The sequence below is a fragment of the Neolamprologus multifasciatus genome, chromosome 14 (assembly GCF_963576455.1).
Source record: "Neolamprologus multifasciatus chromosome 14, fNeoMul1.2, whole genome shotgun sequence".
Taxonomy (NCBI): Eukaryota; Metazoa; Chordata; class Actinopteri; order Cichliformes; family Cichlidae; genus Neolamprologus; species Neolamprologus multifasciatus.
In genome coordinates this window covers 26,180,850-26,208,723 of record NC_140452.1, presented here as the reverse complement: position 1 = coordinate 26,208,723, position 27,874 = coordinate 26,180,850, and the positions used below count along the sequence as shown (strand labels likewise).

The following is a 27,874-nucleotide window of genomic DNA, read 5'->3' as shown; positions in this document are numbered from 1 at the left end:
AATCTGGGAGCAACCGACAGTAGCCTTTTACAGAGCAGCTGTTGCTGCACAGAACACGTCACATCTTCACAAATTTCTATGGTTTGAAAATATAGCTCCAAGTGATTTATTTTTTGTGAGTTCAGGACTTCTGAGTGTGGCATGCCTAATTAAAGCAGTCACTACTTCATTTTAAAAAAAAAAAGGTTTTTACATGACTAATATATCTGATTTATGACATGTCAAAGATCTGTAAACATACAGTGTCAGTGTAACAGCGGTGCTGTTGATTTTTAATGCAGTTCCCCACAAATAAAGTGAATAAGATCCGAAATTCACTTTTTTATCTCATAAAAATAGCGCAGCCTACTTGGTCCCATCTCATCTCAGCGCTGCTGAGTCAGGGCATCAAATCAGTGCCATGATTTAGAGAAGGTGAAAGCTGGAAGGATATTAGTTCTCTCGTTGAAGCCTTTATTTGCTCTGCTGTGATGGGTTTAATGACAGAAAGCTCAACAATAAACATGATTTGTAACGCGCTCGGTGCACAGAGCTGTACTTTATTTCCCCCAGGACTGAACTCATACAGGCTGTCTGTCTCTGCTCAGGGAGGCAATCATCAGAGAAGTGTGTTTACAGACACTGATGGTCATCTCACTTTTGTCTCCTGGTTTTTAGGGTGTTTTTTTCCAGCTGAATCAGGACATCAAAGTTGCAAACAAACCTCTTGTCAAATAATGTAAAGCCATAAAGTATAAGCAATATAAACAAGGTGATCTTCTTCCAAGCAGGGGAAGAGATTATTATATTGTTCTGAATAATAAGGAATAATTTGATTTAAAAAAACACATAATCTCTGACATTTATCAAATGTTCTCCATGTTATATATGATGACATCATTCCCTGAACTCTTGTAAGAACAGATCTGATGGAAAGCCTGAGGTGAATTTGTGTCTTTGTGCATGTCCTTCTCTCTTTGTTGCTGTCCATCTACTGTCATCTGTCTTCTAAAACCATCCTATACTGTAAACTCCAATCTCCTCTTCCCTGCACCAGCAGTTTGTTTCCCCTAAAATAAATGTCCAAGTATATTCCAAAGGAAATGACAAACTAATATATTATTTTGTGACTTTTTTTACCTTGTCCTCCAGAAGTCTTATTGTTGCCAGCAGCAGCTCCAGATGTTTGTCTCTGCAATACAAAAAACAAAATGTAAGAGTCAGTGGAGCGCAGATTTCTTCTCATTTTAATCCACCAGACTTTCCTCTGACAGCATCCTGTCTTTGTATCCAAAGGGCCTGACTACGTGCCACTGGTCTGTGCTCTTATTGGTTATTAAGACCCAGTCTCATGATTGCTTCTGACATACTGGAGGCTGCGCTGGCATGCCTTCCCCATGAAGCCAGAGGGGGTCTTAAATGTGGCCACGTGGGCTGGGCAGTGCAGGCCCTGTGGACCAAGGAGCCCGTGACAGTAGAGACAGTTTACAGTAAGACAGGGACTGACACAGTACCCGAGGGGTTGCTCTTTACTATGACTTGTCACTGTGACACTACAGAGGTCACAATAGTAGCAACATGTTTTCTTTTCTCACTATTTATGAGATAATATAAGTATATCTTATACAGCCTCATGCAGCTGGATGAGTACTTAAACCTTAGTTTTAAATAATGGCTTAAACGTCAACTAAATGAGGATGTGTACATTGTAGGTATAGTTTTATTGTATAAGAAAGTCCAATTACATTATGTACCTTCATTCTAATACCACATTTCACATCAGTTTATAGTATTAAAAGTATATATTACACATTCATAGGATGATTATAGCCTATTAAATAAAAAGGTGCACAGGTCCAAAACAAGCCAAAGGACATTAGTAGGTACTGCGTACCTGTTTGCTAAATAGATTTTAAATAAATAAAATATAGATAGCCACACTTAGTTGATATAGCATTATCATTATGCCTTTAAACACTAAAGCAGCAACATTTATCTAAATGCCATGTCTCATTATCCAACAGCCATTTATTTGCCACATCATATTAACTCTGTATTCCAAACACATTCGCTTTCCCCCCATCAAACTGCAAATAGGCACTAATCTCTAGAGAAATAACACACACACACACACTCGCACACGTTCAGTTAATGTATGTAATACCCATTTCTGCCAACGCAACATGTGATTTTCTCAGCGTGTACATAAAGTGAGCGCAAACACCGGGGAGTTTGAAAAGTTTTGCCTCATAATGAGATATCAGTATGCTGGGAAAATAAATGTTCGGTCATAAAAACAAGTTTATGTAAGAAAAAAACAACTATATAGCTCTTGGTAGTAAAATGCCTTCATTTGTATGTTAAAGTGTTTGGGATCCAGACAGGTACTCTCAGCATTAGAGGCATGAAAAGGCTAAAACATTACAGAAGAGTATAAGAGTGACACTTCATCACAGTGAGCAGATTAGGTAAAGCTATTCTTAGAACCATATTATAGCTTTTAATATGCAGCACAGCAAGGAAGAGAAGGCACATCATCATTATCATAAAGAAACCAAATAAAAGAAGTAAAGACAGATTAAGGAAAGGAAGGGAGGATGATGGGCTGCAGCGAGGAGTAACATCTCAAGTCTTCTGCTTTTTCCTCTTTTTTTTGGTGAGTAGCTGAGTGTCAAAAGCCAGTACACATTTTGACATCAGTCGTTGTCCAATGAACAAAACTGTGACATCCTTGTAAAGCTGTGTGGCGTTCATGTTTATTTTAAAAAACCCATCACAAATCTTTTTGTGTCTTTATTTTGGGGAAAAAAAGCATTTAGTTGATACCTTTAATGTTGGTGATTAGTCAAGCAAGCAGATAATTCACTTCACAGCCTATCAGCAGATGTCTATTTTTAAAATATATATATATATTATATATATTTCTTAAGCTTCAGCTGGTCCAGAATTCAGTTGCTTGTATTGTCACTACAGTCCACTCACCACATCACTCCTGTTCTGCAACAGCTTCACTGGCTCCCACTTAAATTCCACATTAATTTCAAAATGTTTCTTTGGCCGTTCAAAGCCAATCCACAGCCTCGCCCCTCCATGTCTGTCTGACCTTCTCCAGGCTGCCACTTCCCCTCGCGCTCTTAGATCTTCTTCCTCCCTCCACTCGTCTCACAAGAATAGGGTTCAGAGCTTTCAGCTGGTCTCCTCCCTGGCTTTTGAACTCATAATCTTTAAATATTAAATATTATAAGATATAAAATATCATTTTGTATTTTTTTTAAATAGCAGGTTAGCTTAGCTTCGCTTAAACCCTGGGCACTAAGCCTGTCAGAGAAATAAAGTTTTTCTCTGGAAGCATGAATATGATGTCACTGCACTTTTATTTACTTGTTTAAAAATATATTTTTGTCATTCAATTATTGACACGAAGAGCATTCCCTACAGCGTTCAAAATTAATGGAGCTAAAGCAGATAGCATCACATGATCCTCTTGTTTGCTGCTCCACCATATCAGCCCATGCTAATTAATTCAGTATTAGCTATCCCTATCCCCAGGCCTGTGTTTGGGCCCGCCTTGGTGGCCCATTTATCTTCAGAGCCACAACCGAAGGGTTCTGTGGAGAGAGAACGTGCAAACCCTCCTAACTCACTGTCACTTTAATAAAAATCATTATGCACAGAAAGTAGACACCCTGGAGGAAATGCTCACTAGCAAACTTTTAGTTTAAATTTCTGCTAAATTTCTGCAGTGCGATTTCCATCTGAAGCCACACACATGGCACAAGGCTCGAAAGTCCCCCGTGCAATCACTGTGAGTCGATTTGAACTCAGACATGTTTGTCTGCAGTCGAGTAACTTTCTTGCAGGAAATCACTGCAGAAATTACAATGTCACTTTAACATCAACAATATGCATTTTCATATTGATAATCAGGGTGTGAGCTGGGATCGTTTCTCCCTTATTTATCGAGGAGGAGGGGATGAAGAGAGGAGAGCAGGATCAATACCTCCCTTTGCAGTTAAGATATAGTCTAAAAACATTGGCACCGGGAAGATAAATGACCTGAATCAACTTTCTGACTGTCTCCTGTGGTTGGGGGGGTGGGGGGGGGGGGGGGGTGGAGAAACTGAGACTTTCAGCCTTTGCAGTCAAATGTGTTCCTGGAGCCTGAAGTGGGAGTGACCAGAAACCAGATCATCCAACATGCTTTAGAGCTCTAAAATAATAGTGCACTGTGGTGGAGAATTTATGGTTTGATTTCTTACTGAGATGGAAACTGATACAACTCCGTTATAACTGGTAATAGTTCAGGGGAAGATTCTGTCCTGTGATTGGTTAGCCGGTTGTTAGCTAAAGGAAGACTTTTTAAAAAAACCTCAAAAACCATCAACATGCAGTCAGTTTGGGCTCTTTCAACTCTTATTACTAATACAAGTCAATACATGCCTCAGAGATCAGAATGCAATGATTATATCATAAGAATATGTTACAGATTAAATTTTATTTTTACATTATTTTATAGTTCCAGCTTTTTAAATATGCCAGTTTGCTACACTTCCTTTTACCAATTCTGATCATTTAAAAGCTTTGGCTGTATTCCCCAACTGGTTGGGTGAGGTTGCTGGCAGTTGCTGTGACATTGCTAGCAACCCCAATGCGAGCAGGTGTGGTGATTGGTTGATGATCAACTGGGCAACCTCTGGTTGCTAAGGGAAAAGTGTGAATTCCATGACCGGTTGGCAAGTGGTTGCTGACAGTCCCTAGCTTTGAAAATGTTGTAAACAATGCTGCACAGTAAACCTCTTTGTGAGTGCTTTTATCACTAGCAGGTTGCCATGGTCACCAGTAGTTTCTGTGTTGTGTGCAGACTCTGAAATTGCCCACTGAGCAGTAGTGACACTGTGCAAACGTGCAACGTAAAGTGAGGAACATCAATTTTTACATTAAAACTTGGTTCTCTGGAAATGTGTTAGTTACAATGAGATACAAAATTTACCCTGAAAATAAAAAATCTGTTTCCTACTTGCAACATGCTTTTTCAAGTCTCACTACAACTCAGAGAGTAAATGGCGGCGTTTGCAGCCAAGTCGGTATCTTCCATTAAACTATCTGCTAGCAACCGAAGCAGGTTTTGATGATCTCTTGTGTCACCCAAGAATGCCCCTCTAACAGTGTTTGCACAGTACGCAAATTGTATTTCTATTTAAATATTTAAGGTAGCCATTTAATATAAACCATCACCAACTACTGGCTGTAGCCACAGAAAACAAAATAAAACATTTATAAATTGACTCCAAATGTTCTACTTGTACAATGAACCAAAGAGCAAGTCATGTTATTTATCAGATAAATGTGCCAAATTAGTGAAGGTGAGTAGAAAGCTACTGTCTGTAACAAAGTGGTCATGCCACAAAAGTAATGTTTCTTTATCCCAATGCAGTTTAAACAGGCAAGTTATGAAAAGAAACTGCTTCACATATAGACATTCAATGAGAGGAAACTACTACAGCTACGAGGTGTTAGCTAGTTTTAGGCTGTTTTCATGGTGGCTTTGGAGCATTTTAACACATCTTTCTATGGTACTCATCTGCTTTGGAGCAAATTTAATGTACTCGTTCAGAGGACCTCAGCTTTTGCCTCTTTTAGTACTGGGCTAACTTTTTATCACTGGAGCTAGCATCTTGGCTGTCTCCAGAGTTTAAGCTAAATACAGCTTGGTAGCAAGTTAGTTGCAAGACTAGCATAAAAGAGGACTGAAGATAAAGTAAAGTACAGAAAATGAAACAGGGCCTTCACTTGCACAGTGCTTATCATCAGGGCTTGACATTATTTACCTATACTTAGCAGAGTTATTGATATGATATTGAATTTTACTCATCTCTTTTCTATATATATCTTATTATTATTATTTTATTTTAACCTCCAGTAAATTCAGTGGGAAACAATGAAGAGAAGCCATGGTAGCAAAACAGAGAAAGAAAATGGTTTCATTTAGGGAGCATGTATCTGACTGCCTCCTGGGGGATTTAGCTCCTGCTATTTTCACCACAAGCTTTTAAAAGCTATCCACCTGCTCGGTCAAAGGTTTCCCATTCGGTCATGTCAGATGGGTTTCCATGGTTTAATAGCTGAGGAGTCAAGAAAACATCACGTTACGTGTCCTCTTTTCTCAGCTTCTCTCCCTGCATTATTAATCCAATGCTTTCAATGAATTTCAAACGGCGTGCGCTGTGCTTTGATGCTGAGGAGAAGCATGAGCGGTGCGAGGGTATGAAATATCCACGCTAACTCAAACACAACAGAGCTGTGCCTTTTGGGAAGAAAAGTCTAATTTAGGGCTGGTCTTTGATGCAGTTCAAACCACAACAAAACACAGATTACTTCAAGTGTGTAAAAAAAAAGTGCATACAACACTGCAGGTGATGCTTACCTGTCAACATGTGTTCCTGATTTGTTCTCACTTTTGCATTTGTCTGTCAGGAGAAAGCTGAAGGGAAGTGACTTTTAAAATTCACATTAGAATAAAACAGCTGAGCTCTCTTCCAGTCACCCCTGCAGCGCCAAATAAATATCAGGACCAGATAAGAGCACTGTTTTGTTCTTCCTCGTTACTAATCCCAGTTCAAAGAGAGTAACTGAGTCTCTACCACAGCCTTTAGTAATAGCCATGAAATTAGCTGCTTCCTGCATTGGAGCTATTGGAGCTGATATTTCACAATACACTCAGAAGGCTCCCAGAAGCTATTGTGGCACCAGTTGACTAGGAGAAAAGAGGACAGTCAAGACTGCGTTGCACTGCATCGGTACTCACTGCACACAAAACTAGCCTCAAGCTCATGGGCCTGAGTCTTTCGTGTTTGCTTTTGGAGCTATAATGTTGATGTAACGTCACAGCTTTATTACAACACGACCATTCGCAGATATTTTTTTTAAATTTATTTGTATCACTAAAGCAGTCCAACAGGCCTATTAATAGATAGTAGCATAAAAGCAACTTGATCCATAGCTTACCTACACTTCTTCCTCTATTTATGCGACCATTCCATTTATTATAAACTAAGCAAATCAGTCATTTTCACCTCATTTAGGGTTGTTAAATGGTTACAAATTACATATAACCATTCATATCCTTCACAAAAGGGTTTGTTGTTCATGGTCCTTTAAAGCCAACCGATAGTGCTAACATTTCAAATGACAGCATTTACCATTCATGGCCGTGCTCCAGCAAGAATTTATGTAGCAGTTAATCTGTGTTTCCCAACAATTATACAGACAAATTCAATACAATGTAAGGAAGCAGTGTTAATAATGTACTAGTCCAGCAACCACCATGGTGGTGTTTGCAATCTGTCTCTAAGCACACTGGAGATTAAGCTGAGATGGTAAATTCAAGTTTCAGAGAAGAGGTTGTTGCGTCATTTAGTCATCAGCATTAATATTTCACTTTTTCCACAGTTACTGCTGAAATATACGCTGTGTGTTAAAAAAATTACTTGTTTATCCTCTAATTGCTGCAGAGTATGTCTGAGGGTGGTTTTCATAAATCTGGTAGCCACAGTTACAGCACGAAATAACAATTGTGAGGTTTTAAAGGCATCAGTAGAAATCACTGACTCTCTTCTCTTAGATAACACCAGTGCATATGTAAGCGTTGCTTGACTTGAGGAGTTGGAAGCAAAAACTGTGAAGAAGACCTTCCGGCTAATAGTTGCTGATTTATTCTCCCTGTGGAATCATGGACCATCTATTTACTGTTTAGGAAGTGCAGAAATAGTCTGATCTGTGGGGGCTTTTTTGGGTTCTTGGAAGTTTATACTTAAACTGTCCGGTCTATTAGGAGAGTCCCAACAGAGGGCTGTTGTTACATGCCATCCAGTCCTTGTTTAACCTAAACCTGAACTCTGTCAGTGTCCTTTAAACAAGGCCAAGCTGTTTTTAGTGCTCTAAGTAATCATGAGGAGATACAAGTAGCCAAGGTTAGTTGCTCATACAGACTGTTTGGGTTTAGCATAGAGATGGGGTGAGGACCTCATCCATTTCTCCTGTGTCAAAGAAAGCCAAATGTGATGGCATTTAATCTCCCTTTAGAGGTTTTACAGGAGTAGAGCCAGAACTCCACCCCTAATGCAGGATTTATGGCACTTCATGTGTGTCTGTATGTGCGAGTATTTGCTAACACAAACCTGCCTAACCTATACAGACATGCTTGCGTGCATGTGGTTGTATGTGACAGTGGACCCTGGTAACAGCAAACAGCTACTACATTGGGGTGCACAATAAATCAAATTTTAATCTCGATCTTCATTTTAACTTCTCACAATTAAACGAATGCGATCAAGCGATATTGAAAATGTACGTCTGCCAACAGAACTTAATGTAAAAGCAAATTAAGTGCAACCATGTGTCAAGAAAAACTCAGTTGTCCGCAAGAGCAACGGTGAGCTATCCAACCAGTATTTCATTGGACCAAATGTTTTATCCAAATTTCTCCAGTACACATGCTGAGTGCAAAGACTTCACAAAAATGTTGCACATACGTGACTAAAGCCGTTTTCATCTGACACAATTATTTGTCTTTTCTAAAGTGGCCACTGTACATAAAAGCACATAGGAGAAATACAGAGTAATCTCACAACCGTGGAGTGTTTTATTTGTAAATGTCATGCAGATACAATGAATGAAGGGAAAGACTTTTCAGAGATGCACTTCGGTCAAGTGACTGAATATCACATTGTCTGCAAAGATGCTGTAATTTTGATTTCTGATTAAATTTTTATTGATGCTGTCTAGCACCAATAGAAACATTTGAATCTCTCCTCTGACACAACCAAATAGTTGCAGATGTAAACGTCGCCATAATAATGGTGTAATACTAAAGTTACAACAGGTTCTGCAGGGTTTAACAGGTTACAGTTTGGCTACAGTTCAAGAAGCGTCTTGAGGTCATTGTGTTTATGGCAAGAGTTCTCAGCTCAGCACTGAGGTGATGATGAGAAGCTATAACACTCAAGTGCAACGGAGAGCGGAGGAGCCATTAAGGCCGAGCTGCTCTGGAGCTGAGCCAAGTGTAAATTGCAATAACAGCAGCACTCGATGAGTGAGATTACTGAGGGGGGAAAGAGGGCTATCCTCACGCTGCAGATTACCCTGCACTCGAAAAAAAAATCAGTGCACCTGTAGAAAGGATGGAGGAGAACAACAAGAAACCGAATTTCCTGCACTGAGAAACAAACAAGTAGATGAGAAACCAATCAAGCAGAAGAAAACAGTAATTACATGATGATGAGGGAGATAGAGAGTAAAGAGAGACATATTGTGTGTCTCATTAATCATTTACAGACTCAAAGGGACACAAGGTCAACAAACAATGCTTTGATGTGTGTGTGTTTGTGTGCCTTTAGGTGAAGATGACAAACGCAAACTACGATTGCAGCGCACCGCATGCAAATCTGCTGTTTCTGCATTGCAATTTTGTGCCTCCGGGCTTTCAATTACAGTGCTGCAAGGATAAAACATATACGCGTACAGTGCAAACAAGAGTCCCTGCATGCACACGTGCCCCTAAACAGAATAACAGAAAATCCAGTGCGCGCATACCATAAGCGCATTGCACATCAGAGAAATGTAAATATGTTTTATCTCTGATTGGGCATTCATCTGGGGATGGAGAGGGAAGAGAGCGAGGAGGTTTTTCAGAGAGAATCCTTTAAATCATCCTCCTCCTTTCATTCTGCTGAGAGCGAGCCTTTATTTTCCTCACTCCAAGTCAAAGTCGGTTATCTGCCCTGCAGAATAGGATACTGCAGGCAAACCGACACTTTGAACCTGGCTTTTGTGTGATTTATCATCAAGTCGTCAAACTCTAAGTTTTCAAAGCATTTTCAAGCACAAACTTGTTCAGTGAATGTCAGGATTAACATGCGTCTAAGCAAAAAATACCAAGTCAGTGCTTATGTAGTTAGGTCTACATAAAACAGGTCCACATGAATGGAGCCTTAAAGGAGTGCTTCTACTGCCATCCTGCAGTTAGACACGATCTGAGGAACTAGTGGTTATCTGATTATTAACTTCTATGAGCCAATGTTTCAGCACCATCAGTGTTGCCAGCAGTGAAGACCTTTAATGTCAAAGTCAGTGGATGGTAGCCAGTGGTTTCGAGACTACATGTTGGCCAATGAGTTCCAATATTATATTAAATATGATGTTATTATTCTGTTATTTTATTGTATGTCTTTTGAAAATTAAACGTGATATAGATAGGAAAGTATAGAGATGCTTCTCTAATGTCTGAATAAGAAACAGTCAACAAACAGAATAAAACATGGCAGGTCTGAGGGACAAGAATAGCAACATTATTTTACATGAGTGGGCGGTGATTTCATACCTGTTGATCCCTAAACTGGGCAACATTACAACCATGCTGCCTGGTTATTGTATTGAATTGTTTCTCATTTATGACTTTTTTGCCCACAGATTCAGCATAAATCTCTGGATGACCAGTTTCAATTGCAAGGTGACTACATGGGTCACCTGCAGGAAGCAACGATCGCAGTTCAGCTCAGAGCGACTGCAGTCACATTCAGACAGATTGGACGTTTGTTAATAATTGCTGTCTAATTTATAAGCACAGACATTTTTTCAGCTTGTTGCAGAATCCGTCTGCACTGATGAGATGTAAGTTGTCTACAACGCGTGTCTTTGCAATAGCAGACTCGACTCACCTGGTTGCTACCTGGTTTTCTATATAAAAGCAAAGTTGCAGAGCACCGATGTCATTCTGCAGTTAGACTGTCATTGTTCGTCATTAATTGTGGAAGAATTTCTGTCTCAGATCTTTGATGTTCTGTCTGTAATGTAAGTAGTGGAGGTGACTTCTGTTCAATGGGAATTTCTATGTTACGTAGACGGCAACACATTTGTAATTATCAATAATTTATCACAGATAACTGAGGTATTATGACAAACAGAGTGCAGGTAATTGCAAATTAGATCACCTAACTGAAAGCCGACTAAAGAGGTTTACTCACCAAATGCAATCAATTTCAGATTTCAGAAAAATTCCACATTTATCAGATTCATACTTGTAACATGTAATGCATATCCGCAATGAAACCATTGTGTTTGCAAACAATTCAATGAAAAAGATGAAGTTGAAATGAAGAGATGGTCCTGATCTTTCTAAACAAGAAAAATTTCTGGGTTCATCCGATTCTCAGGGAAAGGCAGCAACAGGAGGAATTTCATGGTTTCCTACAAATTTCAGGATGTCAGTGTGGCAGTTTGAGCTGTTGTTGGCGGAGGTGGGAGCACATCTGAGGAGGGAGAGAGGAAGCTGATTGACCCGGAGCAGATTCTAGCTGTGTCTGAGGTGAAACAGTGATAAATTACTACTCACATATTATTGTACTGATCAGAACTGTTCATTCACATTTGAAAAACTGAGTTCGACCCAGAAAAATAATTCCTAAATTAAGTGGTCAGTGTAAACAGCTAAAATATTTTTAAAACAAGAATTTGAAGGCAGTGAGCTAAACCCTCAACTCTCTTACTGCTGTTTTACTGTTGCAAAAGTCATGTTGAAGACAACAACTATGAGTGGTCACAAACCTGGTCCCTTTTTTTGAAGCAACCGTTTTAAAGCCTACAGTTACAATAATTCTGATCCAACTACTGTTTTCCTAGTGTGACTGTAGCTTTAGAAATAAAAAGCAGATTTAAGCCCTGTCCCCACAAATGAGGGCCCAACACTTCATTGCCCCTCATTTCCTCCACAGTGTGCGAGCACAAGTCTTCATCACTTCCATCTGTTAGCCTGCACAACCGAGCCTTTAAGGAAACAAAAGCGGCAACAAGGATGTGAGGCATCAGCAGGAAGAACGGAAGTGTTAGCGCTGCACTAAAAATAACAAACTCACCATGTCGGTTACATATCTGTTCCACAGGCTTCACACAGTAACACACAGAGATACGTGCGGGGCTGTAGACGCCTTGTTTCCATGACAGTGACATGTTAATAAAGGCGTAGCGATCTGCATCTGCAGCCTTTACGGCCGTGTTCTGTGCGTTTCAGGATGCTGCTGTGCTGTTTCCCTCTCAATGCTCTAACTTTACTCTCCACCTGCCTCTTCAGCTCTTCAGAAATCAGCGTGTTCATCCTCACTGTGCAGGCAGTGGGAGTGGGTGTCTGCTTGTGCTCTTTACTACGAGTGTTTTGTGTGCGTCTGCGTTTGCGTGCGCTGGATTGTGTGTTACAGACCACTCATCTGTATGAGCTCCATTGGCAGTTACATAAACCATACTGTCATAAGGGCCACAGGGCGTCCTGAAGCATCGCCAAATCAGTGCTGGGTCAATAACTCCTCACTGCAGATTTTTTGGATTTTCTTTCCTTTGTTGGGCGGACAGTGCACGTCTGGTTGAGAGTGTGGAGGAAGTGGGTGGGTTCTTACTCCTGCAGTGCAGCACCATGAAACATGATTACTGAGTTTCCCTGGATGCTTTTTTTCCCTTTCTCTAGAAAGACGGGCAGTAGTTTGACCACAGTAATTAGAACATAAAGAGAGGCTTTTATGAGTCAAAGAGAGACATTAAGTGAGCATTAAGGTTGAAATGTGTCTGAGCTGCTACTCTGCATGTGAATGTGGCGTTCATGCCAAAGGAAAATGGTATTAATCACTAGTGACAACACAATTACTAGTAGAGTTTTCTCTTTTAACTCCGTAAGCTTGCACCGAAATAATGCTTTAAATGGAAGTTTGGCTCAAAACGGGTACATTTTCATTCTTTTGTGCCAGGAAAACAACTCTTATTTTATAAAATTATAAAAATTGCTTTTTTAAAACCTTTCATCACTGCCAACACATCACTGTTGTGATACAGCTGCCACCAGTAAACACTGGCAGATATTAACCAACGCTGTTGCTCAGCTCATATTTGGGCGCATTCGTAATACTGTTAAGCTAAAATGCTCTCACACCTACCTTCAGCCAAAAAAATTGCTGAGTGTCGTTGCGGGAACGGCACTGCGATGAAGGAAGGTGCTACTTTTACAAATAACGAGTGGAGTTGGCTTTCCTCCTCAGTGGAGAATTAGTGATACTGTAGGGGGAATGAGCAGGGGAGGAGTACGTGTCACGAACATCAGCTGTTTGAAGGTGACTTGAGATGCCTGGACGTTTGCACAGTCAGCCTGGGGAACCTCAACACGTAGAAACTCAGTCGCACACATATCGTTTCATTAGGCGAGGAGATGATGTCAAACTCCTCGTTCCCCTCTTTTCTCTTCCTCACTACTCCTGACACCATCTAGCCACCTTTACTTGTGCCTGTCAGTGTGAGAGACACACTTTTAGTTGTTTTGCTTCCTTTGCATTCCTCCGAGTTTCGGGCTGAGGAGGGCTTTCGGTAAAATTACGAGCCTAAGCAAAAAAGCAGGCTGGCTGCCACGCAACCAAGGAGCCCTCCCTGGAAAAGCTCAAATCAAACCTCTCACACTGACTCACAAAAGTCTTTTTCTTTTGTTTTGCTTTGCAGCAGTGAAAGTCTGAGCTCTCATAATGCGGTCAACACTAAACAAAGAAGTGCTAATGCCTTTGGGGCGCAGAAAGAAAACAAAACTACAAATATCCCTGGAATAAAAATCATTTGTTTTCATGGTGTGCTAGTAAAGGGAAAAAGCTGTTTCCACTGAGAGAAGCAATGAGGGAAGGAACAAGAGGAAAGGAGGGGGAAACGCATTAGAACCCCCTTCAAATTATTTTTTCAAGCTTCCGTCTGTTACACAAATTAATGAGCCTTGAAATTGGCGAGATTACATCTTTCTGTGTTTCTGTCATTAATGTAGGTGTCGCCAGTGTCTGGGGATTGGTTTTCCTCACGTTGGCATTGTCAGTGCAGTCTGTGGCAGCACACTGCACTGACCAAAAGAGCCACAGACTAACCAGCAAGCCAGGAAATAAACGTGAGTGGCTTGAGGGTTCGTTCAGTGAGCCTGCTGATTTGACAAAGCTTTGCAGCAAGAGCGAAAACTTGTTTCTATTTTAATGTTTTTAACACAAAACCATCTTTTCACAGAAAGTTCAAGTTGTTCACAGAGCTAAATGAAGCCAGTGGCCGAATATTTCAGTTAATTTACAGGTGTTGCTTCACACTGACTTACACTTCCATGTCTAAATAGTGGCTGTTTTGCTGACCTCCTCTGGTTAGCTAAGCTTAAAGACAGGAAATCTTAACCTCCAATGATCACTCGGAAAACCCGCCCACAAAAACGTTCATTCATACACCAACCAGTGTTGGCCAAGTTACTTGAAAAAAGTAATTAATAACTAATCATTGATTACTTCTCAAAAAAAGTAATCCCATTACTTTACTGATTACTTATTTTCAAAAGTAATTAGTTACTTAGTTACTTTTTAAAAACATGATACACAACCTAAATACGTAATAAAGCAATAGACCTTTCAGCCCAATTCTATTTTTTCTGCATGATCCATCATATAAAATAGAATTTTAATTTAATTTGTGTTTACCCTCATTCTTTCAAATTGATGCAAGTAAAACACAGCAAAAAATAAATAAAATCAAAGACTCAGCAGTATTACGTCCTGTCGCTTTTAAATCTATTTTGACCTGTTTAGCAGGAGTGGGGCGGGTGGAGGTTTGCCCGTTGCTACAGCGGTCATGTCAGCGGGGAGATCCGGGAGTTTCTCTGTGAACTTCACATTCCCGTGGCGGCTTGCTTGGTGCTTGCTCAGATTTGAAGTTTAATTTTTTGCTGTTGAAAGAAGTTTTCTTCACACGCAGAGTGTACAGCGGATGCTAATGTTTCTTTCACTTTTTGCGGACTAAAACTCAAAGTAATGTAAATACGTCCACGCTTTAAACACTGCACGGTCGTACTCTCTCCCACACTCCAGATTATCCATTGTTGTTGTCTGTTGCTGCTCGTACGTCATTGTCACGAGACACTCTCACAAACAAAATCACGGTTTAGCAACGCAGTAACGCAGCATGCTTACAGGAGAGTAACAGTAATCTAATTACTTTTTTTGCAATAGTAATCCATTACTTTACTTGTTACTTGAAACACATAATCCGATTACAGTAACACGTTACTTGTAATTCCCCATCTCTGCTAATGATGATGTTTAAATGTTATTGTGCCATGTGTTGGTGGCATTTTGAATTTGAATCTTTGTCGAGCTTCATATTTTTTATGTTTTCAGATCAGCTGTTAACATGACATATGGTTTTATAATGTCTACACTGTAAGATCTTTGTAAACATACTTGCAAACAGACTTTCTTGCCTCATCTATTGTTTTATTAACCAAAATTATATTTGCACCTGAAAAGCTTCTGTAGCTTCTTGCATTAACGCAGTTGTGTGGCTCACATGAATGGTTATTTGTATTTTGAAGCAGATGAGATGAGAATGAGGAAAAAATGAATATTCTGCATCCTGGAACCTTCTTAGTTAGTTGACCTGTATAGCTGATTCATTAGCGTAGCTGGCATAATGTGATAATTGAGGTTTTGGCTTCAGCTTCTTTGTCTGGCTCAGGATCACTAACCATTTTGATCTGATGAGCTAACATCGAAGTAGACCGGCTTGTTTAGAAGCGGGCCAACCGGCTGGCAGGAGCTCTGTTTTTCAGATACAAGGCAAGCGGCCATCATTTGACGGGGGGAGTAACATAAAGAAAGCATGCTACCTAACCAGGCGACCCAGATTGCACCACAGTCTGCCTTTGTGGGCCAGGCAGCAGGAGAGTATCTTTGCAAATGAAGTGAAAAGAGCAAGGTGTTCAAATTAAGGCTCTAATTATGTGGAATGACGATCTGTCCTCTGCTTGTGCCGTCCCGTCGGACATCGTCAGATGGAGACGGCCCACAGAACAACTTCCTGAAGAAGAACTGGTATTTGATGTGTTAATAATCAGGAATCAACTCATAACCTGGAAACGTTTCCACAAACTTCCTTTCTCCTTGTTCAGTGGGTAATGTGTATTTCTTAGCAGTTATAACCAAATCAGAACTGTGGATAAAAACAACAAGTGAGGAATTGGAAATAAATTAAATCACTCTTAAATTAATTTTATTTAAAATAATTAAATCATTTTTCTGCAGTTATTTTAAGGCTTGTGTCCCACAGTTTTCTGCCACACACGATGCCCATTGAGAATTTGAAAAAAGCAAAAGTAGGTCACGGACAGTTGAGGGTGAAACAACGTTTCTTTCTTTTAGTTCTTCAAGTTTACGTCAGAGAAAGATTAGTCTACTGTCCTACCACGAGAGGCGAAAGTGTAGAAACCACCAGCCTACCTACTACCAACCTAAGATCTTGATTAGATAGTAGAGAGTTCGGTCTAAGAAATCTAAAGGTGAGAGGGGTGGATGTGGATTTGATATTTGAAAGTAGCGGTGTTAAGGGGAGTGTGTCTGTACTCAAAAGGAGCATGGACTGTGTATAAAAGACAGACGTAGCTGCTTTGACATCCCTCATTGGTTACTGAGGTCTTGTTTTAAAGCATCAGGCTGAGCATGTGGTCATCATCAGCCTGATGCTTTGGAAGCAAATGATGAACAAAGGATGGATCTACTAAGATTCCCCACAGAAGTCTAATTCAGGCTTTAGTCTCTCCTCCTGCAGCTGATCCTTGTTCTGCTCTGCAGCCTTGGTGAGTTCAGTAAAGAAGCACATGAAGCAGAAAATGCAGAAGGTTCTTGTTCAGGTGATCCTACAACTTGCAGCGAAACTCCAGAGCAGAATTAAGATTACTGTCATGAGGTACAATCCAACACAGATGGAGGAGAAGCTCAAGCAGCTGATAAATCTCAAACACTGGCAGTAAGAAAACACAATATAGGAAGGGCCAGAGTTAGCTGGTTAGCAGCAACTGAACTTTCAAAGTAGAGGCCAGGAGTTGAACTGTGTCTGCTCAGATGAAAAGTGTTTCAGGCAGATTTGCTCTGAGCAAAGACGGTGACCTGAGGGCCATGAGGAAAAAAACAACTTTACTTCTTGCATCTGAGTGATTGTGTGCTATTTGTTTTACCATTTCTGGCTTATGCGAAGAAGGAATGCAGAACCTGCTTTTATATTTTGGCATTGCTATCCAATCACATGAATTTATGCCACCTGATCTGTGTTTCCCCTCAGCTCTGATCACCGCAGACATCCAGTTACTCTCCAAAGACCCACAATGTAGAAATGAGAACACAAGTCAGGCTCCATATTTGTCCATAATTGAAAGAAAAGAGAATACTGCGATTAGACTTACAGCTTTGTTAAATTAACCACTCCAACTGGAAAGTGTCACCGCCACTGTGTTCATTGTAAAACATAGCCCAATGCTTCTGCAGGAAAACATTCAGATCAATTCTGTGGTTTATTAAAGAAACAAATAAGACGTCACACTGATTATCGTTACAAATACACGTGCTCAAAAACATACCTAGAAAATGAAACCAATAATAATCAGTGTGACATTTAAGCATGGCAAACACACTATTATTATACCAATGAAGACAGGACACGATCTACAAAGAGGGATTAAAAGAAAAGCCAGCAGAGTATGAACACAGTTCTGTTGCAGCAACTTGTAATTTTATGCACTGCGGCTCGTAATAATTACCGAGAACACAGACACAGGACATTAAGTAGCAAATGCTGATATGAGGACAGTTCAGAGTTTGCTGGGTTCATACATAAAGACTTAGTGTAGCCTTTATTCTTCCTGACAGAGACATTTAATAAAAAAACACAAATAACATGACCTCCGTTTAAGAACTAAATGACCCGAATGAAAGAGCTCAACTTGGAACTGCTGAACAAAACAGCAGCTGTTGTAGCAAACTGTAAGTTGTAAGTGCAAACTGAAGAACGTTGAGGGCTACAGTTGTTGCAAAAACATCTAACAGCGTGCACAATCTTATTAAAGAAGTCTTATATGGCTTTACCACCCTGTGGTCTCTGAGGTTTTCCTGCTCTCAAATCTGCAGAGTGTGACGCTTTAATGATTTTGTGGGAGGGAAATTTGCAGCTCTGCTAATTCAGCCCTTCCCAATCCTCACCACTCGTAAGGTGACTGACTAAAATATAGGCGCCCACACCGTTGCTGATGTTGCTGAAATGTGTGATTTATACGACTGCGGTTAGCACAGAGAGCAGCCGTGACTCTGGCCCTTTTTACCCAGCAACGGTGTCTATTAAACCTGCACTTACGTATTTTACGGTTGGCAACCTGTGCTTTCATCTTTCAGTCTGTAGTGTTACCATATTGAGAGTTAGTTTATTGTTCAGTCATAACGTACAGTGCTTGAACGTTTTTCTGTTTTTCCTCATTTTTATGTGTCATATTTTTCCATCAGTGTCAAAAAGTGGCAATGATGAGTGGTTTTTGTGCGTTTTATGTTTGATCTGACGGCATCTCATGCATCAACCAGGACAGGACAAAACAACTTCTGTAAACCACAGATTTAATAAAGATGTCATCTTAGGTTATTGGTTCCCTTCACATTGTAGCTATTGGCTGTGCAAGATGCAGGGGCCCATCAGTGGTGCATGCACGCAGCTGGTGAATTTATGGCTGCATACTAATCAGACAACAGTCGCACATGCATTACAAAAACAGTTTTCATCCCAGTCGCTTAAGCACCCAGTGTGTAATAGTTTCGCTGCGCATTCGACACCAACCCAAGTGATTAATGACGCTGCAGCTGAGTAAATTGCCATTCATGTCTTCTGTGCTGTTGATAAAGATTGTGCTGGTGATGAAGTGTCTGTTAATAAGACACACGAAGGAAACTAAACCTGATATGAATCAACAAACAGATAATAAATGGGCTGATAGCATTATCTAAGTCATTTTAAAAAGAAAGAAGCACTCTTTTATAGTGAACAGAACCCGTACTTAGGATACCTTTTGATACCAAATTCTGGAAACGTGATGGTACTTCGTGTTGTTTGTTTGTTTTCTTTTCTGTTCTTTTCTTTTTATTACCGTAGGCAGCGCATTGCTGAGGCTGCAGTACTTCCTGAACTGACAAGCTCAGCATACACATACAAATGTTTTTGTCTTATCCTTACATGCTGAAGAAGAAGAAGAGGAAAATGCCCAAAAGCACAGAAAAAAACTACACATGGACGAATGCAACTAGTGCAACTGCCACAATAGTCGTCTCCCAAGCATTTATAGAAAAGGTGTGGAAACAATTTGTTTTGTTATCCTACACTTTAACATTTTTTTCCTTTGAGACAGTTTCTATAGCCGTTGTGAGATCAGCTATGTCACATAACTTTAGCCTATTATATAAATACATTTATATCAATCCATCCATTCTCTTCCACCTATCCTTATCAGGGGCTGGATGAGCTGGATGATGAGCTGGATGATGAGCTGGATGAGCAGAAACAGACAACCATTCGCACTCACATTCATTACCAATGGGAAATTTGCTAATTAACCTAACTCCACAAACTGCATGTCTCTGGGCTGCGGGAGGAAGACGGAGTACCTATGCAGACCAAGGGAGAACATGCAAACTTCACACCCCAGCCTTGTTGCTGTGAGGCAACAGTGCTAACCACCGTGCCACTGTGCTACCCAAAATATACATATAAATATTAACATAAATGCTTAAGCTAATATAATAATTACCTACTTTATACCCCATATTAAAGTCAGCAAACTGTTATATTTAAGTGAAATGATGTGATAATTGCCTTACCATTATATTTTATTAGTAGCCATAGCTGCTAGTTACTAGCTTAGTTAGCTAGCTTAGATAAACTAGTATCTAAGGGGGTGTCCAAATTCATAGGCTGCATCCTCCTGAGGACCCGGCCCACGTAGACCGCGAAGGCCGGGTCCTCAGGAGGATGCAGCCTATGAATTTGGACACCCCTAAAAGCTACCTAGCTTAGCTTTACAGACTGTTAATACGGCTATTGGGTAAATGCTGATAGTTAAATTAATAACATCAACGTGTGGTCTGGCCAGGTTAAAATTTATGATAACTATTTACTATTCCATTGCTGTTGAAATGGGAGCTTTACTGAACTCTTAAAATTCAGAGCAACTGGTCATGTGATCAGCTGCGAGTGAGGGGAGGGGCTGTGTGTCTGTCTGCAGCACTGCTGGCATTGATACTGTTGCAAGTGAGTATCTAATCCAGTATTAATTTCTAGTATCAGAGCTTTGATTTTCTGGCAACCTTAATCCCTCATGACTGATACACTGGTGGCCTAAAATGGTTACATTACATATTTTTTGTTTAAATCGGGATTTATATTTGAATATTAACAAATAGAAATTTTGACCAGTGAATGAGGAACTGTTACAGGTTTTATATTTAGCCAGGTCAATTCAGAAATTTCACTCAAAACCAGAAACAACAATCTAATGAAGATAAACAGATACTTGTTTCAATTGCATTAAAGTGGTGAATCAGCTGACCAGCACCCTATTTCTCTTTAAAGGTGCCATCAGAGTGCTTTGATTGTTGGTACAGATCATCTGTTAAAACTATGACAGGCTAACAGCAATAAATGGCAAATAGGAGACAATTTATTTAATATCAACACATTTTAGTCCATTTACAACGCCAAGCCAATTCATCTGTCTGTTTCACTGGGTTGAAAAACACTTTTTTACACGGGTCCATCTGTCTATTGGACAGTGTATAAAAATATGGCCAACAGCATTGCAAATCAGACTGAAGCAGATCTATGCAATCCCCAAAAGTCCCCTAATCCAGCAGTACATGCTTCAAAGCTGCTTAATCTCTGATTGTAGGGGCAGACCAGTCCATGTTATAGGTTTACAATCTGGAGAGACTAGGACAGATGTATTTGAATTCTGCTAAGCATCAATGCAGATTTGTACCCGTAGATGCAGCCTGCATTTCAAACACAAAGTACATCATGCTACTTATGGACAAATCAAACAAATGGGCTGGAGAACAAATGCTTGAACTTTGAGTTGGCAAAATGTTGAGAGCAACAAAAGCGAGACGGAAAAACCATCATCTGAAGCAATTCCTCACATCCCCAGATAATGACCAAAAATGAAAATGGATACCATTACTGTCACCGCATTAATAAAAATGACACATAAAGCCACAGCAGCAAATACATTTAAGCGTCTGGAGTCATTAACACGCTGAATTTATTACAACTCCTGTTACAGTTCCTACCCAAAGCTCATGGATAACACCAAACAATCCAATCGGAGGCGTGTGACGATGATGATGTGTGAAGATGTCAGTCCAGCATTACAGGAGACTAATGGAAGTCGGAGAGCTGCTGCCACAAAACACACAGCAGAAAATTATCTGGGTGTCAGACTCAATTACAGTCGCCTTCCCTCGTGAAAAATAGACTAAGTTAGGAGAAAATAATTTGATCAAGAGCAGCAAAGCGAAAGATGGGTGGTTAAGTGAGCACATCTGAAGTCTCGCAAAAACTGCAAAGCTATGGAGAGACGCCTGATTTATGCTGGCTATTAATATGATGGCATCATTGTTACACTGGCCTGGGTTATTTCAGTCTAAGCACTTAGAGGAATCCAATCTCTGCTTAAAGTGGATTAAACAGCTTTTTCTGTCATGTTTATGCTTCCTGCCTGCACCAAAAGTAAGGCGAGGCTAATTCTGAGCAGCCTGAAAACTCTGATTTCTTACTGAGATCACATGAAGCTGTTCTTATCATTAAAAACTCAAGTAATTTAAAGTAAAAACATTGTTGGCAAGGTCATTTAGATATTCTAATATAACCTTTTTTATTTTGAAATCAGTGAAAGGTCTGAATGTCCAAGGAAGCTGGAAGTTGTATTTCTAATCAAGCTAATTAGCATTTCCATTCTCAGATGGGCCAACTTGTTCAAAAAATTGCTGCACATCGCAAAAAACTACGGGTTAGGATGAGAAAAACACCACCACATCTGTGCTGCTACTTTATAATCCAGCCAGTTTGTGAGAGCACTCCTTTGACATTAATTAGTGCAGCAGAGTATGGATGGGAGGTGACAGTAACAACCAAGAAGGCCCTTGACTCAAATTATGATGGAGCTTATTTGACGGTGATGGAAATAAGCCATTCCTGAAGCTGCGGACACCGGAGATTGCTGTTTGGGCTTGACGAGAGCTTAGTTATGAGTCAGTGTCTGCAGGAATGTAACAGCATAACAGTGCCATTGTGTAGTTTGCAAATGCCTGCAAGTCAACGGGAGTTCAAGTACCCTTCAAACAACTATTTCGTGAACTGTGCATTAACCCTTCGTCGTCCCTTTCTTAGTTTAGAGTCACACTGTTGCCACTTCACACACATTTGTGAAGTGTCCAGTGATGTGTGGATTTTCTATGTGCTAGAATTCCTAAACCTGGTTACTGTATGTTTATTTTATTAGTTTAACTAAATAGAGTCCCAAGGTTCTTTTGTTCTTGCTTGTTTGAATTGTTTTTTAGTGCAGGGAGTCTTCATAATAGCAGTTCTGCAGGGCACACACAGTCACCATGGAAACTGATGTGATCCTGTTAAAAGGGTGGCTGTAACCATGATAGGAAAAAATGTGTTTTTGCTTTTTGCAGCTCCCTCCAGTGGCCAGTGATTTTTTTCATCTTTTTTTGGGGGGGGGGGGGGGTATGGGGGCGTAAGAAACAACCTAGGGCAGGGTGTTACATCAATACATGAAGTTTGAGCTTGTTAAATCAAACTGCTGCTGAGATAAAAGCTCACTTCCTCTTCAATGGATGTCACAGACTGTTTTGAGAAATAACTTTCATGAGGTTTTATCTAAAGGTCATTTGTGTTCTGCAAAAGATTTTTTAAAAGGAAAAACCAACTTCTCATTCTGTGGAAACATTTTTAACCCTTGAAAGCCAGAACCATGAACTAATTCCCCCCAAAATTATATATATATATATGGGGTTTTTTTCAAAGAAAGTAAAAGTGTTTATTGAACCTTTTGACAAATATTATGAGTTTTAAACATATTTAGGGGTGCATTTCTGCCGATTTTTTACGAAAACTGACAAAAAAAAATTGCCCCCTTTCAAAACGATTTCTGCTCATTGTATCTGACTTCACATGTAAATGAAGCACCGAAAATATGTAACTACGCAAACACTTCAAGGTCACGGTAATGAGACACAGCTGCAGCCATCATGCAAAAAACTGATTTCTGAGAAAAGTTTCATAGAGTCTGCTTCATATTTCTTATTAGAATATCCGGATGTTGTCAAACAGGTGAAGACAAAACCACTTTGATAGAGACCACAGAAGTAATAAAGTCTCTAAGTCAGCCACTTCCCTCCATGTTGACTACCTCACAGTTTTCAGGCTCTCTAGTCAGCTTGTTCTCTCCTCCATGTCATGTAAGCAGCTTTAGGGACTTTCAGTAGATTATGCCACTAGATTTATTTTAAGTTTCCTTTAAGTCATAGATTTGGTTTATTTGCCAAGTGGTAAAAACAAAAAAGAAGAAGAAGGGGAAAATTAGTTCAGAGTAGGTGTGTGCAGATGAGGGAGAGAAAGAGGAAGGTGGAGATGAGCAAGTGCAGAGTGTGAGGCGGGGGTGAGGAGGATGCACTGCAGTGCTGACCGCTGCGAGACTCATCCATCCAGAACATGCTGAGCTGCTCTGCTTCGCTCACTGGCTTCAAGTCAACTTCAGAGTCTGAATACGTTTATGACTTTGATTGAGGACTTCTTCGCTCTGCGCAGCACTCGCCCAAACGCTCCAAAGTTATTTAGCATCCCCCACCACTGCCCATTCTCCTTCCTCTTCCTCACATTTGCAGCAGAGCCACATAGTCAATAAATTTATACCTCTTTTAACCAACAGGCCGGCTTCTCTTCACTTTTCACAGCATTACCAGACCAAAGGCTCAGGTTATTCAGGGGATTCAATTATTTAGAAGCTGTTAATGCTTTCATTGTGTGTGTACCTCGAACAAATCAATTACTGAGGCAGCCAGCGAGTGGCTTGCTGTAAACAGCTTGAAGAGACGCAAAGGTGACGTCTGCCACCGATCCATTTAAACGAGTGACAAACTGCATACCCACTACCCTGCAGGACCGAGCTCTGACAGAATTGCTAACTTATCCTTTGTGCAAACATTTGTGCATGTTTTTTTAACCTTACCGTATGCACGATGAAATGCAAACAAAAAAATTCTATATAAGCTTCTGAAAAGCAAACACACCTGCCTGTACAAACAAGAAAACTCCCACAACTCCAAGCACACTTGTCCCTGGTAAGCACTTCAGTTCAACTTATTTTCTCTGTCTCATAAGATGCAGCAGAAAACCGTAGCACACTCTGAATTCATTCATGCTCGCTGTCCAAATTTAAGCCATCACAACAACAGCAGTTTGGTAACAAGATTAAAAATGTCAATTTATTAATTGAAAAAAATATTGTTGTTTGTCAGGTTTGCCGGCTTCTGTTTTAGTTAGCAGGATTAGGCAAACACCACCATGCTGAATATCATTAAACTTGGTGCAAAGGTGGAGCCTGGGAAAAGGAGAAACCAGTGAAGATACAGATCCCTCCATCTATAGCGTTGTGGACACTGGGAGTAACTTTATTTCTAATTCACATTTATGCATGATTTTTTTTTCTTTTATTCTATGTATATCGATAGGAGTTGATACTTCTATTTTGAAAGGAGAAGAGCGGGGAGGAGGAGAGAAGGAGAAAGACGACAAATGGGGAAAGTGGGAAGCTTCAGCCGGTATGTTTTTGAGAAGCTGTGTGGGTAATCCATCCAGTATCCATGGCCAAAGAGCTGGCCTTAGACACAGGTGGGCTAGTGCAGTTTGTACTAGCCAGTAGTGTCTGCTTAATAAGCAAGAATTATTAACAGACTCTTCAGAGACTCAACAGTCAGGATCAAATGGGGCTGAGGGCCTCAGACTAAACAGACTGAGCACATCACCAATTATATTGCATCTCCATGGGAGCATGTTTGTTGCTTCTATGAGACAGTTCAGGGCGGCTCCTCTTGAACTTGGCTGGTGCTCGGGAGCAGCCACAACCAAAAAACAGTCCAGTCCTTTAACAATGGGACTTGTTGATTCAGGGTTGGTTCTGCGGTCTGTGTGAGTGTGTTCATGGGGCCAATACAATATTCATTTGAATAAGAATGAATAGATATATAGATATATCTATCTATATAGATATATCTATATATATAGATAGATAGATAGATAGATAGATAGATAGATAGATAGATAGATAGATAGATAGATAGATAGATAGATAGATAGATAGATAGATAGATAGATAGATTAGAGATTAGAGATTAGATAGATAGGTATTGTTTTTGCGAGCACAACTTTGACTGACTGAAGTGATTGCAAGGCGTCTGCACCTCTGCTTGCAGCTGTGTGCTGATGTCCCATCAGCAGATGAGTCCAGACATCTCAAGTACTGAACAGGATTGAGGTGTCACTTGGATCCACCTCCGTCTTCTGACAGTGTCAATCAAACGAACAAAGAAAAAAGAGCTTTGAAGATATTATTGTCAGAACAGCAGCTCTTTTTAAATGATTTTTTAAACCAGGTGTGATAGTTGCTGAAAATATCAGCTATCCATACCTAAAGAAAAGAAAAACTGTGGTGACTCTGGGTGTAATACAAAAAAATGTATTCATTAAATTGAGCTATTTATAACCTCCTCCCTCCAATTTCAAACATCTGTGACTGTGTGGCGTTTCAGCGGAGTTAGGAAACAGCAGTTGTCCATGAAAGCTGAACCCCCTGTGATGTTACACGTTTTTAGCCAGAACTGTTGGGAGTTTGTGAAGCACAATAAACCTACAGTAGAGTTGGCACAATCGCCATGTACTACCAGTCACACAAGCTATATGATAAAAAGCAAAACACTTCAGTGGCCTCTTCGTATCCCTGCAATAAAAAGTGTTTTAAAAAGACAGCGAACAGCACAAAGAGAAAAAAAAAACAGACACACACTGCGCTCAAATTCACCACCTTTTGTTCCCTGTAACTGCCGTCAAACCACGCTGTGTAGTTCAAAAATATAAATCACAACAACTGTACTGAAAAATACAGTTATTTATCGTAAATCCACTGTCACTTCACGGGGAGTAGCCCACGGTGCAATAATGCGCCCCGGTGTTTCCTACATCGATCATTGTTCGGCACACTTTGATAGTGTCTGACGCTCAGTACTGAATCATATCCGAGCTGCAACAGAAGATGTGAAGAAATCCCATCAATTAACAGAAATCCGGCGTACACGGCAGCTCGCGTGGGGCGTTAAACGTCTCATTAATACAGTTTCCCTTTGCGCAAGGACCGTGCGTAAAAGGGTTCATCCCGACGCTTCTTTGGTTTAAATCATAAAATAGTCCTACCTCGCTCATGATGGACAGTAATGCCGACGTTTCCCTCCCTGCTTCCACTGCGTGTCTTGTTGGAAAGTGAAGTTTCGGGCACGGTGATCTTTAGAAGAGTGGCTCGCCGCGGACAGAGCAGCTTTATAAAGCGTTAAGCCCAACTCCTCCGTGTCATCACATCACTAATAAACCAATAGGAACGCCGTGGGCAAATGTGTGTCCCAAGTCACCACCCAACTTCTTCAAGCTTTCATACGCTGTGTAAGCCCTTTTCACGGTGATCAGCCAAACGGAGCCGCTCTCTCCTGTTGATGAACACCCACTCACAAAATGTGAGCACCTGGAGGCATTTCATGCGCCAGTCATCATGTCATCAATAAACAGCAACATGTACCACTGTCATTTCCACCTCAGCGTGTGCGCCAGTGCGAGCTCCGTGGCAAAAACTCAGTAGTAAAATTAGCAGCTTCTTTCCTTTCCCTTAAAAAAGGGTAATATTCACTGCTGGAGATCGACTTTATAATGTTTGTGGGAGTTCTCTGTTGTACAATTCCTCTTATATTGCTTTGCATTTCATTACACTCAGATACAGGATGAGTTATGCCTGAATAAATGTTTACGCTGGCTTTTTCTTTCATGGAATCTCAAACAATGCTGAATTTATTGCATCAGAGAGTTTAAGATTTGGGTTTTAGGTTTATTAAATTTCTTGAAAATGAAGGTGCTTGTCTCCATTAAGAATATAAAGTATTTCTAGTAATCCTTTTACTGCAATCTACAGTAACTGTATCCAGCCCTGTCCATTTCCCTTTTCATCCCATTCAGCATCTATTTCAAATTGTAGTAGGTAATCATCATTTGTCCTCAATCCCTTGATCCATTTTAAAAATTGCATGTAATGATTGTCAAACTGAGCATTTTAAATAGCAAGCAGCTTCAATCCGGTATCCAGAAGGTAACTTCCATCTGCATCATGTACATGTACATGGAAATTGCCTCAGATAAAGAGGAACAGGTCCAGTATTCACAAAGCTTTGATGTGGATGCTATTTGAAGGTTGTTCGGCTTTCTTGTGGACTATCACTGGAGTGCCTTGAAGTCCCAGTGGAGTTCAGATAGATGGAAGAAGAGGAAAGCACTTACAAATGAAGCCTAACGGCGCTGCTGCGCTGACCTATGTGAGTCTCAGAGTTAATGTCAAATGCTGATGAGCTGAGGCGGATTTGTAGTGAAAATGGCTTTGGGTATCTTTGTTCTGCAGAAACAGACCTCGTCAGCTTGAGGTAGTTGGAGGAAAAAGAAGTTGCTATGCCAAATGTAGCAGCTAGTAATGCAGCTGGTAGAGGGTTACAAAGTTAGTGCAAAGCAATGTACTGCTGCATTACAGCTGCTTGTATTAAAAACGGTTTACTCCTTGTACAAAATGACTGTTTGTATCACTCAGTATGTCTTCCTTCCTTACCCTGAAAGGAGAACATACTCGATGTATTACATCACTGTGTTATAGACAAACTCAGTGTCATTGATGAGTTACTGT

At 40.3% G+C, this 27,874-nt stretch overlaps 1 protein-coding gene across 1 annotated transcript in view; it reads right to left on the bottom strand.

The window, feature by feature from the left end:
- Positions 1–26,646, bottom strand: part of pcp4b (Purkinje cell protein 4b) — a 42,584-nt gene extending 15,938 nt beyond the window's left edge. The window contains exons 1-2 of the mRNA XM_085130456.1: positions 26,356–26,646; positions 1,120–1,171 (exon numbers count right to left, since the gene is read on the bottom strand). Coding sequence (XP_084986582.1) covers positions 1,120–1,171; positions 26,356–26,364 — 61 coding nt within the window. The 5' untranslated portion in view covers positions 26,365–26,646. The remainder of the gene's footprint in view (positions 1–1,119; positions 1,172–26,355) is intronic.
- Between the last annotated feature and the right edge of the window lie 1,228 nt (positions 26,647–27,874).